This window comes from Marmota monax, unplaced genomic scaffold (assembly GCF_021218885.2).
Source record: "Marmota monax isolate L192 unplaced genomic scaffold, Marmota_monax_Labrador192_F-V1.1 WCK01_AAM20220418_F8-fsc00006, whole genome shotgun sequence".
Lineage (NCBI taxonomy): Eukaryota > Metazoa > Chordata > Mammalia > Rodentia > Sciuridae > Marmota > Marmota monax.
This window is the reverse complement of record NW_026693712.1, coordinates 4097556-4113641: the sequence shown is the minus strand read 5'-3', so window position 1 is coordinate 4113641 and position 16086 is coordinate 4097556. Positions and strand designations below refer to the sequence as shown.

The 16086-nt window shown below is 38.5% G+C and overlaps 1 protein-coding gene and 1 non-coding gene across 2 annotated transcripts in view; both read right to left on the bottom strand.

Annotated features, from left to right (window-relative positions):
• Gramd2b (GRAM domain containing 2B) overlaps window positions 1–11817 on the bottom strand; it is a 125159-nt gene extending 113342 nt beyond the window's left edge. The window contains exon 1 of the mRNA XM_046460243.1: window positions 11672–11817. Coding sequence (XP_046316199.1) covers window positions 11672–11799 — 128 coding nt within the window. The 5' untranslated portion in view covers window positions 11800–11817. The remainder of the gene's footprint in view (window positions 1–11671) is intronic.
• On the bottom strand, window positions 8643–8715 carry Trnal-cag (transfer RNA leucine (anticodon CAG)). The gene has a single exon. It is a non-coding gene; the product is annotated as a tRNA-Leu (tRNA).
• Window positions 11818–16086: the final 4269 nt, after the last annotated feature.

Genomic DNA, 16086 nt, shown 5'->3' with positions numbered 1-16086 from the left:
ACCACCATCAGAACAGGCCAGACCTGCAACCGAGAGACAGAACAGGCCCAGTGGCCTGAGGAAGGGTAGAGCCGCCCCCCCCCCCCCCGCGCCTGCAAGGTAGGCGGACCTGCGACCCACTGGCAGTACAGCCCCAGAGGCCTGCAGAGGGGCAGTGCCGCTGCCTGCGCCTGCAAAGTAGACAGAACTGTGACCACCGACAGAACAAGCCTAGCGGCCCGCAGAGGGACAGAGCCGCCGCCCGCGCCTGAGAGGGAGACTTTGCAACTATACAAGACCAATATAAATTTATAGGGGGAAAATTCAATAGCACAACAGTTTCACCAAGTAGAAAGGAACGCGAACAGTATGAAGAGACAAGGAAAGAAAGGACCACAAGCATTGCAGGTCAACTCAACGTTAGAAGAGGTAATAGCTGCAGCAGATGGAATGTCAGATAAAGAATTCAGGATATACATGCTTCAGATGATCTGGAGTCTCAAGGAAGACATCAGACAGCAAAATCAGACAATGAAAGATCACTTCAACAATGAATTACATAAACAAATCCAAGAAGCAAAAGATCAACTATACAGGGAAATAGAGGTTATAAAAAACAAACAAACAGAAATCCTAGAAATGCAGGAAGCAATAAGCCAACTTAAAAACTCAATTGAGAATACTACCAGCAGAGTAGAACACTTAGAAGACAGAACATCAGACAATGAAGATAAAGTATTTCAACTTGAAAAGAACATAGACAGCTCAGCAAGACTGTTAAGAAACCATGAGCAGAACATCCAAGAAATATGGGATAACATCAAGAGACCAAATTTAAGAGTCATTGGGATACAGGAAGGGACAGAGTTTCAAACCAAAGGAATGAGCAATCTATTCAATGAAATAATACGAGAAAACTTCCCAGACTTGAAGAATGAGACAGAACCCCAAATCCTAGAAGCCTACAGGACGCCGAATGTGCAAAATCATAAGAGACCCACACCTAGACACATTATAATGAAGATGCCCAACATACAGAATAAGGAGAGAATTTTAAAAGCTACAAGAGAAAGGAAGCAGATCACATTTAGGGGTAAGCCAATCAGGATAACAGCTGATCTTTCAACACAGACTCTGAAAGCTAGAAGACCCTGGAATAACATATTTCAAACACTGAAAGAAAATGGGTTCCAACCAAGGATTGTGTTTCCAGCGAAATTAAGCTTCAGGATGGAAGATGAAATTAAAACCTTCCACGATAAACAAAAGTTAAAAGAATTTGCAGCTAGAAAACCATCTCTTCAAAACATCCTTGGCAAAACATTACAGGAAGAGGAAATGGAAAATAACAATGAAAACCAACAGTGGGAGGTAGGACACTAAAGGGGGGAAAATAATCAAAGAGGAAAACAAACCATGTTTAGTAACAGAAATAAACAAATATGGCTGGAAGAACAACCCATATCTCAATAATAACCCTAAATATTAATGGCTTAAACTCACCAATCAAGAGACACAGGCTAGTAGAATGGATCACAAAACAAGACCCAACAATATGCTGCCTACAGGAGACGCATTTGATAGGAAAAGACATACATAGGCTGAAGGTGAAAGGTTGGGAAAAATCATATCACTCATATGGACTTCGGAAACAAGCAGGAGTATCCATACTCATATCAAATAAAATAGATTTCAAGCCAAAGTTAATCAAAAGGGATAAAGAGGGACACTACATACTGCTCAAGGGAACCATACACCAACAAGACATAACAATCATAAATATATATGCCCCAAACAATGGTGCAGCTATGTTCATCAAACAAACTCTTCTCAAGTTCAAGAGTCTAATAGACCACCATACAATAATCATGGGAGACTTCAACACACCTCTATCACCACTGGACAGATCTTCCAAACAAAAGTTGAATAAGGAAACTATAGAACTCAATAACACAATTAATAACCTAGACTTAATTGACATATATAGAATATACCACCCAACATCAAGCAGTTACACTTTTTTCTCAGCAGCACATGGATCCTTCTCAAAAATAGATCATATATTATGTCACAGGGAAACTCTTAGACAATATAAAGGAGTAGAGATAATACCATGCGTCCTATCTGATCATAATGGAATGGAACTGAAAATCAACGATAAAAGAAGGAAGGGAAAAGAATACATCACTTGGAGAATGAACAATAGGTTACTGAATGATCAATGGGTTATAGAAGACATCAAGGAAGAAATTAAAAAATTCTTAGAGATTAATGAAAACACAGACACAACATATCGGAATCTATGGGACACATTGAAAGCAGTTCTAAGAGGAAAATTCATTGCTTGGAGTTCATTCCTTAAAAAAAGAAAAAACCAACAAATAAATGATCTCATACTTCATCTCAAAATCCTAGAAAAAGAAGAGCAAAACAACAGCAAAAGAAGTAGAAGGCAAGAAATAATGAAAATCAGAGCTGAAATTAATGAAATCGAAACAAAAGAAACAATTGAAAAAATTGACAAAACTAAAAGTTGGTTCTTTGAAAAAATAAACAAAATCGACAGACCCTTAGCCATGCTAGCGAAGAGAAGAAGAGAGAGAACTCAAATTACTAACATACGGGATGAAAGAGGCAATATCACAACAGACACTTCAGAAATACAGAAGATAATCAAAAATTATTTTGAATCCTTATACTCCAATAAATTAGAAGATAGTGAAGGCATAGATAAATTTCTTAAGTCATATGATCTGCCCAGATTGAGTCAGGAGGATATAGACAACCTAAACAGACCAATATCAATTGAGGAAATAGAAGAAACCATCAAAAGACTACCAACTAAGAAAAGCCCACGACTGGATGGGTATACAGCAGAGTTTCACAAAACCTTTAAAGAGGAACTAATACCAATACTTTTCAAGCTACTTCGGGAAATAGAAAAAGAGGGAGAACTTCCAAATTCATTCTACGAGGCCAACATCACCCTGATACCTAAACCAGACAAAGACACTTCAAAGAAAGAAAACTACAGACCAATATCTCTAATGAACCTAGATGCAAAAATCCTCAATAAAATTCTGGCCACTCGGATACAAAAACTTATCAAAAAAATTGTGCACCATGATCAAGTAGGATTCATCCCTGGGATGCAAGGCTGGTTCAATATACGGAAATCAATAAATGTTATTCACCACATCAATAGACTTAAAAATAAGAATCATATGATCATCTCGATAGATGCGGAAAAAGCATTCGACAAAGTACAGCATCCCTTTATGTTCAAAACTCTAGAAAAACTAGGGATAACAGGAACATACCTCAATATTGTAAAAGCAATCTATGCTAAGCCTCAGGCTAGCATCATTCTGAATGGAGAAAAATTGAAGGCATTCCCTCTAAAATCTGGAACAGACAGGGATGCCCTCTCTCACCACTTCTGTTCAACATAGTTCTCGAAACACTGGCCAGAGCAATTAGACAGACGAAAGAAATTAAAGGCATCAAAATAGGAAAAGAAGAACTTAAATTATCACTATTTGCAGATGACATGATTCTATACCTAGCAGACCCAAAAGGGTCTACAAAGAAACTATTAGAGCTAATAAATGAATTCAGCAAAGTGGCAGGATATAAAATCAACACGCATAAATCAAAGGCATTCCTGTATATCAGCGACAAATCCTCTGAAATGGAAATGAGGACAACCACTCCATTCACAATATCTTCAAAAAAAATAAAATACTTGGGAATCAACCTAACAAAAGAGGTGAAAGACTTATACAATGAAAACTACAGAACCCTAAAGAGAGAAATAGAAGAAGATCTTAGAAGATGGAAAAATATACCCTGTTCATGGATAGGCAGAACTAACATCATCAAAATGGCGATATTACCAAAAGTTCTCTATAGGTTTAATGCAATGCCAATCAAAATCCCAACGGCATTTCTTGTAGAAATAGAGAAAGCAATCATGAAATTCATATGGAAAAACAAAAGACCCAGAATAGCAAAAACAATGCTAAGCAGGAAGTGTGAATCAGGCGGTATAGCGATACCAGACTTCAAACTATACTACAGAGCAATAGTAACAAAAACAGCATGGTACTGGTACCAAAACAGGCGGGTGGACCAATGGTACAGAATAGAGGACACAGAAACCAATCCACAAAACTACAACTACCTTATATTTGATAAAGGGGCTAAAAGCATGCAATGGAGGAAGGATAGCATCTTCAACAAATGGTGCTGGGAAAACTGGAAATCCATATGCAACAAAATGAAACTGAATCCCTTTCTCTCGCCATGCACAAAAGTGAATTCAAAATGGATCAAGGAGCTTGATATCAAATCAGAGACACACCGTCTGATAGAAAAAAAAGTTGGCTACGATCTACATACGGTGGGGTCGGGCTCCAAATTCCTCAATAGGACACCCATAGCACAAAAGTTAATAACTAGGATCAACAAATGGGACTTACTCAAACTAAAAAGTTTTTTCTCAGCAAAAGAAACATGAGAGAGGTAAATAGGGAGCCTACACCCTGGGAACAAATCTTTACTCCTCACACTTCAGATAGAGCCCTAATATCCAGAGTATACAAAGAACTCCAAAAATTAGACAATAAGAGAACAAACAACCCAATCAACAAATGGGCCAAGGACCTGAACAGACACTTCTCAGAGGAGGACATACAATCAATCAACAAGTACATGAAAAAATGCTCACCATCTCTAGCAGTCAGAGAAATGCAAATCAAAACCACCCTAAGATACCATCTCACTCCAGTTAGATTGGCAGCCATTATGAAGTCAAACAACAACAAGTGCTGGCGAGGATGTGGGGAAAAGGGTACACTTGTACATTGCTGGTGGGACTGCAAATTGGTGCAGCCAATTTGGAAAGCAGTATGGAGATTTCTTGGAAAGCTGGGAATGGAACCACCATTTGACCCAGCTATTCCCCTTCTCCGTCTATTCCCTAAAGACCTAAAAAGATCATGCTACAGGGACACTGCTACATTGATGTTCATAGCAGCACAATTCACAATAGCTAGACTGTGGAACCAACCTAGATGCCCTTCAATGGATGAATGGATAAAAAAAATGTGGCATTTATACACAATGGAGTATTACTCTGCATTAAAAAATGACAAAATCATAGAATTTACAGGGAAATGGATGGCATTAGAGCAGATTATGCTAAGTGAAGCTAGCCAATCCCTAAAAAACAAATGCCAAATGTCTTCTTTGATATAAGGAGAGTAACTAAGAACAGAGTAGGGTCGAAGAGCATGAGAAGAAGATTAACATTAAACAGGGATGAGAGGTGGGAGGGAAAGGGAGAGAGAAGGGAAAATGCATGGAAATGGAAGGAGACCCTCAGAGTTATACATAAGTACATACAAGAGGAAGTGAGGGGAAGGGGAAAAATAATATAAGGGGGACAAACGAATGTCAGTAGAAGGAGCAGAGAGAGAAGAGGGGAGGGGAGGGGAGGGGAGGGGAGGGGAGGGGAGGGGGGATAGTAGAGGATAGGAAAGGCAGCAGAATACAACAGACACTAGTATGGCAATATGTAAATCAATGGATGTGTAACTGATGCGATTCTGCAATCTGTATATGGGGTAAAAATGGGAGCTCATAACCCACTTGAATCAAATTGTGAAATATGATGTATCAAGAACTATGTAATGTTTTGAACAGCCAACAATAAAAAATTAAAAAAAAAAAAAAAAGAGCCTGTTTAGAGATTCCTGGAAATAACTTTGAGGCAGATTTGCTTGTGAGTAAACATACCACCGGCCAAAATGTTTGTGAGATTAGTCTAGAAGCTCAGTGAGATTTTTAACCAGTAGGGACCTTAGGAAGTGTCTACTTAAGTACTTCAGGTTACAGATCTCTCGTTTGTGTCCAGAGGGCATAGACTCACCCAAATTCATGAGCCAGGGCCACCCTGATTCACCTTTCACTCCCACCTGGTGGTCTGGATCCTTTGCATACAATAGTAATGTGCAGAACTCTTCATGATCATAGGAGAACTAGAACATAGCAGGGACTCCCTCTAGCAACAACCATCTGTGTGTAACACAGTCTGTATACTGGGCAAGGGAGGGGTGTGGTGACACCACCCACAACCTTTTATCTTGCACCCATGTCCTCTGAGGTAACAACTCTCTCTTTTCCTCTTGGGCACTAGCTTTCTTAGGTTCTATCATTATTTATCACACTTAAAAATGTCCCCAATAATCTCAATTTCAGACATTTTTCTCACCAACATTTTGGATTCCAGGGTTGGTACATATTTTGTTTTAAAAATGCAGACTTTCTGTTAATTCTTCCTGGACCACTTAGTAGCTGGGGGACTTGAACATCTCTGTGCTTTAGTTTCCTAATTTGTAAAATAAGAATAATAGTATCTACTGAATAGGTTTGTTGGGAAAGCAATTAGTTAATGTCTGTAAAGACTCTGAGGATGACTTAGCACATAACAAGTGCTCAGTAATTTTTTTTACATTTATTTTGACCAATATTTACAATCATTTTATCAATATAATAAATCATAGGTCCTTATTTTAAGCACTGTTTTTGGAAGTTTTTAAAAAATAGCATTAAGATATAATTTATATGATACAAAGTTCACCTGTTTAAAGTATATAATTTAGTGCCTTTTAGTATATTTACAGAGTTGTGCAACCATCCTCATCATCCAATTTTAGAACATTTTCATAATTCCCAAAAGAAACCTTGAACCCAAAGCAGTAACTCCCTCTCCTTCCTCCCTCCCTTCCCTACTCTCCTAGAGGCATCCACTAATCTATGACTTCATTTTTTCTTTCTGCAGATGAGGTGTAGATTATGTCATCTGCAGAGAGAGAAAATACCTATTCAAGGCATTTCATGCAAGTGGGTCACACTACATGGAATCTTCGGTGACAGACTTTGCCCACTTAGCATAATATTTTCAAAAATCATCCATGTAACATGTATCAGTATCTCATCCCATTGTATGACAAAATAATATTCCATTGCTTGGATGTATCACATTTTCTGGTATCTATTCTTTGGTTGTTGGTATCTATTCATTGTTTCCATGGTTTGGCTATTAAGAATAATGCTGCTATTGACATTTGTGTACAAGTTTTGGGGTGATTATGTTTTCAATTCTCTTGGTTTGATACCCAGGAGCTGTCATGTTTAACTTTTTTTGTTTTTGTTTTTAAAGTCATGTTTATTTTAGTATGAATCTATATTCAGTAAAATTCACTCTGTTAAGTGTGATATTTGACAAATGCATAATCATGCAATCACCACCATAATCACGATGTAGAACAAGATGTAAAAATCCCTTAGAAAACTCTCCCTTATCCCTTTGCAATCAACCCCTTCCTGTTCTTAGAATCAATTGATCTGTTTTCTGTCTAAAGGATCAGATCTAATTACTAAAATGATCTACTATGAAAAAAGATGGAAGCATACAAAACACACAAAGCCAAGTTTTTGAAAGTATTTCAAAGTTTTCTTTAGTAAACCAACAATGAGGATAGTTTCAAGTTTTACTATGGTGTACAGTTGTTTTGCTCAGTTAAGTGGTCTTTGAATTTAAGTCTAGCATTGCCATATTATGTCTCTTACTAATTGAGTATACCATAAAAAAGGGGCATGGTATCTGGAATAGTAAGAATAATTTTATAATGACTTTTGTAAATTAAAGCAGTCAACAGATTTCTCCAGATAGTTGGAAAATAGCTAATTAAGTTAGAATTGTTCTAACTGATCTTTTTTTTCTTCTTCTTCTTCTTTTTGGTACCATGGATCAAACACAGGGTTGTTTAACCACTGAGCCACATCCCCAGCCCTTTTAAAATATTTTATTTAGAGACTGAGCCTCACTAAGTTGCTTAGGATCTCACTGTTAATTCTTTCGGAGGGCTTGAATAGCTGCAGGGCTTGAATATCTCTATGCTGAGGCTAGCTTTGAACTTGTGATCTTCCTGCCTCAGCCTTGGGAGCTCCTGGGATTACAAGTGTGCACTACCTCTCCTGGCTCTAACTGATCTTAATGAACTAGACTTGGTCATCTTTGTAGAGCATATGAACCAATAATAAAGTTGATCTTTAGGGTTAATTCTGTGTCGAGTTTCAGACTAGCCTGGTTGACAGGAAATCTTAAATGTGGAATTGAGTTCTAGAGAAATTCTCTAAGAGTCCAACTCAGCTACAGGGCAGAGATGCAAATTCCCAGATATGCTATATGTAATTGGGACATATCTCAAAATTCACCCTTGCGACTACCAAAAAAGGACAAAGACATCAAAACCTCTATTCCATACAGCAACATACACCTTATTATTTGAACAGCTTTACTGATCCTTTCACGCATCAGGCCTTATGTTCCTCAGGATCTTGAGCACCACTGAGCCAAGCAGATTGCTGAGACCAAAAAAAAAAAAAAAAAAAAAACGTGTTTAACTTTTTGAGGAACTGCTGAACTGTTTTCCAAAATAGTGGTTATATTTTACATTCTGACCAGCAATAGATGAGAGTTCCAATTTCTGCACGTGCCTGCTGACACTTGGGGTTATTTTGCTTTTGTTTTCTATTATAGTCATTCTACTGGATGTGAAATTGTGTCTTGTTTCTTTCTTTCTTTTTTTTTTGGGGGGGGGTGCTGGGTATTGAACCCAGGGCCTTGTGCACCTGAGGCAAGCACTCTACCAACTGAGCTATATCCCCAGCTCCCATGTCTCATGGTTTTGATTTGTATTTTCCTGATGAGTAATGATGTTGGACATCTTTTCATGTGCTTATAAGCCATTCGTATATATTTTGAGAGAACAATCTATTTAAATCCTTTACCTATTTTTAATGGTAAAGGATTTAAATAGATTGTCTTTTATTATTGAGTTTTCAGATGAAAATTCCTTAAGACATATGATTTGCAGGTTATTTTTTTACCTTTTCATATTGTCTCTTCACTTTTCCTATGTTGTCCTTTGAAGCACAAAAGGCTTTTATTTTGACAAAGTTTAACTTGTCAATTTTTATCACTTGTGTTTTTTGTGTGGTACCTAAGAAGTCATGGTCTAATCCAGCATCATGAAGATTTTCTCCTGTGTTTCTTCTATGAGTTTTATTGTTAGTTCTTATGTAAGAGAAAGGTATATGATCCACTGGGTTAATTTTTGTGTATGTCATGAAGTAGGGATCCAATTTCTTTCTTTTGCATGTTGTCTTGGCACTATTGTTCAAAAGACTATCCTTTTCCTATTAGATTTCTTTGACCACTTCCTTAAAAGTGAATCTTTTTTTGTTTGTTTGTTTGTTTGTTTCTGGGAAAATAATTACTTTGATCAATATAAACAGATACTCAGAATTGGTGAACTTGATCATCTCTATTCTTTTCAGAGCTATTGTGTTCCCACCCTATTTAAATGCAGATCCACCAAAATCTAAGTCCATGACTTTAGGTATTTTCCCCTTAATTTTTCTTGATAATTTTGAAATTATATTTTTTTCTAGGTGGTTATTTATTTCACCTGTCTACAACAGTGATAATAAGAAGGAATATTAATATATAATCATGATTTTCTAGATTTGTTAGGCATTTAGGAGAGCATGAGCTACCTATCATCTTTTAAATAATGACAGGTAAATTGAAAGCACCTCATGTACAAATATGCATCTATGTTGCTGATGACTGTATCTCTTCAATTTAGCAAATTGCAGGGTCTCTTCATCTTGCAATTTTTTAAAGTAATGAAGAATGTTACGGCTGGGTCAAATTCAGAAGAGGTGACTTAGACAGTTGCTTCTGTGATATTTTCACCTTGAGAATTGAGCTCATGGGATCTTTTAAAATGTGATTTAGTTCATAAGCATGCAATTGATAGCAGAGGAAATAAACATGGCTAATAAACATGAAAAATATTCTCTCCTAGCAATAAAAATGTGAAGAACATTCTTTTGGGTATCAAGTTGGCAAGGAGTTTTTATTTTTTATTTTTTTAGTTGTTGATGGACCATTATTTTATTTATTCATTTATATATGGTACTGAGAATCTAACCCAGTGCCTCACATGTGCTAGGCAAGTACTCTATCACTGAGCCACAACCCCAGCCCCTTGGCAAGGAGTTTTTAAAGGTCACCACATTTTTGGTGAAAGTGGTATGCTAGTGTGCAGTGCTGGAAATGAGATGGTGCACCCAATTTTCAGAAGAGAAAACTGAGACCCAGACATCTATGTGCTGATCTCAAGTCTCATAGCTTGTAAATAGCAAAGCTGAGACTCAAGCACAGATATATATGCTCACTAACTCTGCCAAAGCCAAAGTGAGCAGTTAACCCAGGCAGGTCAGATGTCATGTTGAGATTTCTGGTAAACCAGAGTTTGAATTTGTCACCAGTCCTTTGCCCCTATGAAAAGGCTGCAGGGTAAGGTAGGGTTTGGAGGTCAGCTGGGCCATGGTGCAGAGCCAGAGGCAGTTTCTCTGATACCATGATTCAGTTTCAGAGAGAAGAAAGTGGAGAGGCAAGAATTCATTTATTGTGTAATTTCTATATACCTGGCACTTTGCATGTAGAAAATATTTAATAATCTGGTATTACTGGAGAACAGGTATGTTTTTGTTTTTGTTTTTTTTTTTTTTACCATTCTGGACATAAGAAAATGGAAACTCAAGAAAATCATCTCTTTTCCTAGACTACACATTCAATTATGTGGCAATGGAGCTGAGATTCAAAAGCTGGTCAGTAGAATCCAAAGTCCTGCCTTTTTCCACTGTTAGGCAACTTCTTCAAAAGGAAGATAAAACTCTGGATCTCCTCAATGCTTTTACATTTATATCATGTTTTCTGTTCCCATCATGCCTCACGGACACTCTGCCTTTACAGGGTTTGTGTGTCTGTGTGGTGATGCGTTCAAAGTTTTTTTCTGGACACATTCTTTTTATTTTCCCAGGTCTTGGCTGAATTTGATAACCTTTAAAAATTCTTTATTTTTTTAAGATAGAATTTTTTGAGGAATTTTAAAGCATTTGTAGCTAGAATAATGGAGGAATTAAAAAAATCTCTACATATATCTGGTACTCTGCTAGAATTTTCACAAACTTAAACTAGAAAACCAAGCAAAAACCTCCAAACCCAAAGCCTAGCTATGGTGCCTGATTATAAGGAACTCCAAGAAACCCAACCTAAAACCAAACAGATCTTTCTGAATTAAAAGGAACTTAAATCCAAACATCACATGGCAAGTTTGTCTTCGTGCCAGTGTGTTCCACTGAAATGGAAATAGAGAACTCTCCAGAACAAATCGAGTCTTAGATTGCAATGATGCCTTCCAAGCCTCTCCGTAGCATTGCTCACTGTCACTCTTTGCTTGAACTCTTTTATCTGAGTGCATGGGAAACCCTAAGCTCTCCCAGTTCTTTTATGCAACAAACATACAAGCAAAACATGCAAAACTATAAACATACAAGCAAAATGAATGTGTCTCAGAGGTTGCTGAGTACATGAAGTCTGTCGGATCATTCTTTTGCTAAGCTTCTGTTGGTAAACCTGGAAAATGCCCCCAGAAGGTGACCAAGCCCGTTTCCATGTGGAGATACCGTGTTCTGAGATCCCACAAAGACCTCTTACTGAGCAAAGAGGAAACACTCAACTGTATTTTCAGGTCTGAAACCTTTCACTCACAATTCCAGGTCTGGATCCTCTTGCTTCATTTCCCTTCCCCCAAGCACATTCTTCAGGAGCATGAGTTGTGTTTGAAGGGTCTGCTGGAGGCTCCTCTTTCTTGCTAGGGCCTGCTGTCTTCCTCTCATCTTGTAGAGGCCAGCTGATCCTCAGGAAGCTCTGGAGAGTATCAGGAAGGAACTTTGAGTTTATTCCTGAGCTGGCCAATGACAGCCCTGTCAGTCAGGTGGCCTGTTCTTACTTCACTAGTGATAGATCAAGGTTTCTCTTTCAGAATTGGTGTAGACAGATGAGATCAGCCACGCCTGAAACCCTCATCTGTGGGTCAGCAATGACCACAGAAACATTTGATGTGACTGCTCAGGTTATGTTGCTGCCTCACCTCCAGAACTTTGTCTTGTCTTGATGTTGACTTGGCTTTGCATTTCTCCACCCCTTATCATGTCCACTGTGCCTTTCTCCAACTCTGATGTCTGTCCTCACTAGAGGTTAGTGAGTACATTCTACATTGAAGGTTGTGCCTGAAGGCACCCTTCAGTTTATTCCTATGAGGCTATGAGTGCACAATATATAAATTAAATGTACCCAACACAACTTTTATATTAACTCTCAAATGGTATTACCCATGTCTCATCACTCACCTGTCATCTGTGCTTTCTGTAATCAGAATATCCTTTCTTAAAAAAAAAAAAAACACGTTTTCTGCCATATTCATCATGGTTCTTTCCTCACTGTGGAGATTTAAAAAATATTTACTGAAAATAATCCTGTCGTGCCAGAAGGTGAATTCATGGGATGTTTATTTTTCTGTTATTCCTTTTTAAAAATTGTTCTACTGTGTCACTAGTGCAGACACCGAGGTTGCTCTTACTGAAGGGTAACACACTTTCAGTGTGAGGCAAACCTGGCTTCTCATCCTGCCTCGCACCTGGCTTGTGAAGCATGCTTGCACATGCTAAGAGTCTATACCACGTATTTCAGTTTCCTTTCCTGCAAAATGGAGTTGAGATCTTGGCCAAGCTCTGTTCTTCTTACCCACTGCTTAACCTTACTGTTAAGAAAGAAATGAGAAAAACAAGAAGCTATTGCTTTCAAGATGGTTAGTCCAAGATCCTTGCCATCACTGGCAAAGATCTTTCTGCCGATTTAGAAACTGCAGGATTTGGGTCAGAGCTTTAGTAAATATTAACCCCCATTTTACTACTTTGCTATTAATGGCCAGAGAAATGAAAGTTCACAGATTTAATATGATGTGGATAGATCCAAAGTCTCACATGGCTGAAGGTGAGGCCATACATAGAATAATGATTTGTTTGTCCAATTTGTACTACTTAGAGTAGGAAAACAAAAACAAAAACAAGCAAAAAAAAAAAGGTTGTTCTTATTTTGGCAACCTCTCATAAATGGAAAAGGGGCTGTTTCAGAAAAATAAAGAAATTCAAAGGATTTCTATAGGCATCTCATCAAACTGAAAGTCCACTACAGATACCTCATAAACTCAGCTTTTAGGAAAAGTGAAAAAACAGTGTATTGAGAGGGGAAGGCTGGTGGAAAGTTGGGGTAACTTTGTAACAATAACCTCATCACTGTGATGGTATTTACTAGAACAAAGAGGTCCAGGCGAAGCGTCAGAACTCTTTACTTGTGTGGGACTTGGCTCAAACCAGTTTATTTTCTTGTCCTCGGTTTTTTTACACATAAAGTGTGGGCTTGGGGTGGATCAGTGCTTCCCTGATAGTTTCTCTAGCCCGTGTAAAAGCTGGGAAACGCTACATATAATTTCTGTTCCTTAGAGAGCTTCATGAAGGTTGGCATTCAAGACATCTGTCTAATTCACCTTTATCAACTCAGGCTTAACCAAATAACGATTGTGGAAACTGGTTAACCTCTGAAGCAAGAATCTCATTTGAGAAATGCAGAGACAGGTGATTCCTAAGACTTCCTCTTGCTGTAAAGACGTTTGAGGGAGCAGAGTTTCGAGTTCTATTGCACTTCACTACAGAGTTCATTTTTACCAAAGAAGGAAATAGTGCTACTGGAGCCAAGCCAAGTGACCCTGCCTAGATCCCACGGAGGGGGGGGGGTGCGGGGGGGGGGAAAGAAGGTGAAAAGGAAAAATGAAGTTTATGCAGTTTGATCAAACTTGGGGGAAGCAGCTAAATTTGTTTTCCACTGGTCCCACCAAAGGAGCTACAATTTATGGAAACAAAACCCAGGTGATACACATATGTAGATTTAGCTAGGTCGTGATAGCCAGGGAACAAGTCAGTAGCACCTGGTTGGTGCATTAGGAAGATCAGGAGCTGTTTCAATAGGGGAAAAAATCATATTTTATTGATTACCTACTCTGTCAGATGCCATCTTAGATATTTTATATGTTCCTTGTTTGCTCTTTGTAATAACCATATAGAGCATTACTATTCTCACCTTACTAGTGTTGGTTGCAAGCACACCATTGTTTGGATAGCTACTGCAGCCTGCCTGAGAGATTGGCAGTACCTCAGGGGTGAGGTCGATGGCATCAGTCAGTACTGCTCTTTCTATCTACACCTGTTCTCTAAGGGATATGAAATACTATCTGTATGCTAATGCTCTCAAATCTTATCATCCCCCATGACTTCTGTCTATTAAATAAACATCTCCAATTTCACGTGACCAAAGTAGAATATCTACTTCACAATTGTTTTCTAAAACTATTCTCGTTGCACCCCCCATCCACCTGGTTAATCAAGCAAAAATTTAGGTGTTGTTGATTCTTCTCATGCCCTCGTTCTCCACGTGCAGCTCTCGAATCTGCTGTGCCTTCAGAACACATCCTGAATTCTACCCTTCCCCTCACTGGAGCTCTAATCATTAGCCCAACGTGGTATCATCTCTTATCTAGACTATCAGTATTCTAGTTGTTATCTCTCCTCCCACTTGTGTCTACACTAGAATCAGGAGCCCAGATGATTAAAAAAAAAAAAAAAAGTTAAACCATGTTATTCCCTCATTCCCCACACACTTTTCTGTATTGGGTTTCAAACCCAGGGCTTCATGCATAATAGGCAAGTGCTCTCCCACTGAGCTACACCCCAGCCCTCCCCTTTATTTATTTACTTTTTAGAGGTGGGGTCTGGCTGTGTTGCCCAGGCTGACCTCACACTCCTAGGCTTCAGGGAACTTTCTGTCTCAGCCTCTCAGGTTATCTAGGGCTATAGACATGACCACTGAGCCTGGCTTTACTCCCTTCTTAAAATGGGATGATTTGATTCACATTTCACTAAAAATTAAAATAAATGACACCCTGTGACCCTGATGGGTTTATTCCCTTCCCTCCAACCTCACTTGGCTCAGGCTTCCTTTCTGATCTGCAATGCACCAGGCTGGTCCCTACTCCTGGTCTTTGCACCTGCTCTCCCTTCTGCTTGGGTAGGCTCACTTTCAGCTCTTTCTGTTCTCATTGAGTCGCTCTTCCACTGTCTCCTCCTTTGGGATGCCTTTCCTGACCACACTGTCAAAAATAATCTCATGTTGTGCAGAAACGATCCTAGTTCTATGCTTAATTATTTTATAAAGTGTCTCTCTCTATTATTATCTTGTTAATTTTTGTTTTCTTTCTTTCTTTTTTTCTTATTGTGTTGAACCTTGTATCCCTATATCAGTGGATGTCACAGCACCTGGTACATGTAGTTGCTCAATTGATATTTACAGAATTCCTATGGTTTGAATGCATCTGCCTTCCTAGGTGTTGCCAATGCAATACTATTACCAGGTGAGGCCTGTAGGAGGTGATTAGGCCATGCTTGTTAGTGACATTAAGGTCCTTATAAAAGAGGCTTTGCACAGGCGCATTTGGTTGGTTGTTTCTTCTGTTTTCTGTTCAAGGCTGTAACGAGATGTCCTTCATCAGACACCGGGTATTCGCCATGGTCTTTGACTCGCTGGCCCCAGAATGGTAAGAAAGTGATTTTTCTATTCTTTGTAAATTATGTCCTCCTGGGTATTTTGTTACAGCAGTACAAACAGACCAAGGCTAAGATTAATAAAAGAAACAAAGTTTTCTTGATTAGTTTTCTAGCCATTCCTGTTCAATGCACATTGAAAAACATGAGTCCCATGTCCTCAAGCAGATTTCAAACATATGAACTCTTCAGAAAAAAAAAAAACTTGAAATGAGATTATCATGTGCACACACGTTTTGGTGCCCCCCCCCCCCAAAAAAAAATAGTAATGAGATCAAATACATTTGCAATGTGGCAATGGGAATTAGGAAAGAATAAATACTGATTTGGGTACACTTCAGAAGTCATGGTTTCTGGGGAAGGGCTTGGATCAAGACCATACATGGTTTTTATCCAATTACTTATTGCTAATAAAGCTCACTACGTGCAGTGGTATTTCCTCCTCAGGATTAGCACTCAGAGGCTAAGGGA